This window comes from Phoenix dactylifera, unplaced genomic scaffold (assembly GCF_009389715.1).
Source record: "Phoenix dactylifera cultivar Barhee BC4 unplaced genomic scaffold, palm_55x_up_171113_PBpolish2nd_filt_p 000317F, whole genome shotgun sequence".
NCBI classification, from domain to species: Eukaryota; Viridiplantae; Streptophyta; class Magnoliopsida; order Arecales; family Arecaceae; genus Phoenix; species Phoenix dactylifera.
This window is the reverse complement of record NW_024067787.1, coordinates 215,821-218,799: the sequence shown is the minus strand read 5'-3', so window position 1 is coordinate 218,799 and position 2,979 is coordinate 215,821. Positions and strand designations below refer to the sequence as shown.

Sequence of the window (2,979 nt, the reverse complement as noted above, 5' to 3'; positions counted from 1 at the left end):
AGGGACCATCAGAAATGGCCCCAAACGAGGCCCTTCGCTCTTCACTTCCGTGTAGTCTGTAAGGGATCTCAAATCAAAGAACGCCCTCCAGATAAAATAATCGCAGTGTGCTTTCGTATTATGATTACTTTAAACCCTTTGTAACATTGAAAAGGACCCTAACAAGAACCATTTCTTCACTTTAACATATACAACATCACGAGCCAACCTTACCGGCAAGAATTTTGTTAATCCGGACGCGTGATAGAACAAGTCACCCTCGTTCTCTACACCCCCCATGTGGCATCATCTCCACTGGCGCCGGCCATTAATCCACATTCCACACTCCCCCAAACACCTATCCTCCCCCTTAACTCCTCCCTCCTCAATTCCTACTCATCTCTACCCTCCTTGTTGGTTTCTATCTCCTACTCCAAAATCCATCATCAATGCCTCACACGTAATCCGCAAGCCCTTTTCCAAAAGAACACCACAGAATCATAGAAGAAACGATCCAAAGTTCTAGTTTCACAAGGAAGAGAGTGGTCATAATAGAGGCGTCTCAATGGATAGGCTCCTAAGCCTAGAGCCATCGAATCAGGTGGCGATCCGCATCGAACCGGGTCAGAAGTGCTACGGCGAGCTCACGCTTCGGAACGTGATGTACACCATGCCGGTCGCCTTCCGGCTCCAGCCCGTGAACCGGACTCGTTACACTGTCCGACCGCAGTCCGGCATAATCGCCCCGCTCGCTGCGCTCACCGTGGAGATCACCTACCTCCTTTCCCCCACCTCACCCGTCCCCGACTCGGTACACCAGTCGGACGATTCGTTCCTCCTCCACAGCGTGGTCGTCCCCGGGGCCGCCGTCAAGGACCCCTCCTCCACCTTCGATTCGGTTCCCAGCGACTGGTTCACCACCAAGAAGAAGCAAGTGTTCATCGACAGTGGGATCCGGATCTTCTTCGTGGGATCGGCCGTGCTGACTCGGCTAGTGGCAGCAGGGTCCATGGACACGATCCGAGAGGTGCTAGAGCGGAGCGAGCCGGAGTGGAGGGCGGCCGACTCGGCGGACTCGGCCGGCCAGAGCCTTCTGCACCTGGCCATCGCCCGGGGCCGGCCCGACCTGGTCCAGCTTTTGCTCGAGTTCGACCCGAACGTGGAAGCCCGGAACCGGGCCGGCAGCACGCCGCTGGAGGCTGCGGCGGCCGCCGGTGAGGCGCTGATCGTGGAGCTCCTTCTGGCGAAGCGGGCATCGACGGAGAGGTCGCCGTCGTCGACCCTGGGCCCGCTGCACCTAGCCGCGGCCGCCGGGCACACGGATGTGCTGCGGCTGCTGCTGCTGAAGGGGGCGGCGGTCGACGCGCCGGCGGAAGACGGGCGGATGGCGCTGCACCTGGCGGTGGAGGAGAGGCGGCGGGACTGTGCGCGGATGCTGCTGGCGGCGGGGGCGCGAGCGGAGGCGCGCGGAGGGGCCGACGGGGACACCCCGCTGCACGTGGCGGCGGCTGGCGGGGACGAGCAGATGGTGAAGCTGTTGCTGGATCGGGGAGGGGCGGGGCTGCGGGAGGTGCGGAACGCGGCGGGCCGGACGGCGTACGACGCGGCGGCGGAGGGGGGCCACGCTCGGCTCTTCGACATGCTGAGGCTGGGGGAGGGGCTGGCGGCGGCGGCGAGGAAGGGGGAGGCAAGGGGGTTGCAGCGGATGATCGAGCGAGGGGCGGCGGTGAACGGGAGGGACCAGCACGGGTGGACAGCGCTGATGAGGGCGGCGTTTAAGGGCAAGGTGGAGGTAATGAAGGCGCTCATGGACAAGGGGGCAGAGGTCAACGCCAGGGACGAGGAGGGGTACGCGGCGCTGCACTGCGCTGGTGAGGCCGGCCAGGCGGAGGCGGTGGAGGTGCTCGTGAAGCGCGGGGCCGACCTCGAAGCCAGGACAGCCAAAGGGGCCACAGCCATGCAGATAGCCGTCTCTCTCGGTTACGTTGGGATCGCCAGGATCCTTGCCCAGGGCGGGGCCGTCGCCATTACAGCGGTGGCTACCGGGGGCGGCGGGATGAGGTCAGCGGCGGAGAAGCTGGCGGTGAGGAAGGTCGGAAGCGGCGGCGGAGGGAAGGAGATGGTGAGCGGTGGTCGGCTGTCGAGGGGTGGGCTCCAAAGAGCGGCGCTGCCAGTTGCCTGGTTACATTAAAATGGCGCTGGGTGGCCGCAACGGTGAACTTCTGCTGAGTAACTAGCGGATATATCATTAGTTATGGATTATTTATTTTAGTATTTCTCGCACTCTGGTGCACGTAGTCTATGTAAATTTATTGTTGCAATGCTTAAATCTGGAGGATGTACATTCGATAATTTTTTATGTCAGAAGTAATCACCACCACTATGTTTCCAGATCTTGGACAAAGTACAAATAAAAGGGCATGCTCTGAATTTTAAGTGGATTTGGATCCTCTTCATTGCAAATGAAATAATGGAAATTGCATTACATCGCTCAACTGTTACCACCTAATAAAGGAGAAGTTTTAATGGCTCCCAAAATTTTGATAAGGCGAGGTTGTAGAAGAAAGTTGTGATACCTGGGCTCACAACCGAGGTCTCCGTCCGGCTTGCCTATGAGGTGGCGCCATTTTCCAACCGAACGAGAAAAATAGAAGATGAATCCCCTATTTCCAATGCCGCACTGCCCTTGTTTCTTCCGAATACACCACCACCTTGCTTGCCTCCATCACCCTCGCATGCCTCATGACCTCTCTTTCGCTCGACTCTCGTCCACCGCCTCCCCCCTCCCTACTTAATCCACTCTAACCCCCACCATTCATCGCTCTACTCCTCCCTTGTTAGATTTTTGAGTTAGAATTGACATGCTAGATTTTATTTAAACTCTCGTACAGTTAGATAATTCTTGGCGTAAGGATCAGTAAAAGATATGTACATGGCTATAGATAATTAAACTATTTCTTAATAGAAGCTACTTAAGTGACAGATAAAATGACTACATTT

At 57.2% G+C, this 2,979-nt stretch overlaps 1 protein-coding gene across 1 annotated transcript; it reads left to right on the top strand.

Moving 5' to 3' along the window:
- Positions 1-295: 295 nt before the first annotated feature.
- Positions 296-2,584, top strand: LOC103698818 (protein VAPYRIN-like). The gene has a single exon (XM_008780867.4). The coding sequence runs from the start codon at positions 545-547 to the stop codon at positions 2,168-2,170; it is 1,626 nt and encodes a 541-aa protein (XP_008779089.2). The 5' UTR covers positions 296-544; the 3' UTR covers positions 2,171-2,584.
- Positions 2,585-2,979: the final 395 nt, after the last annotated feature.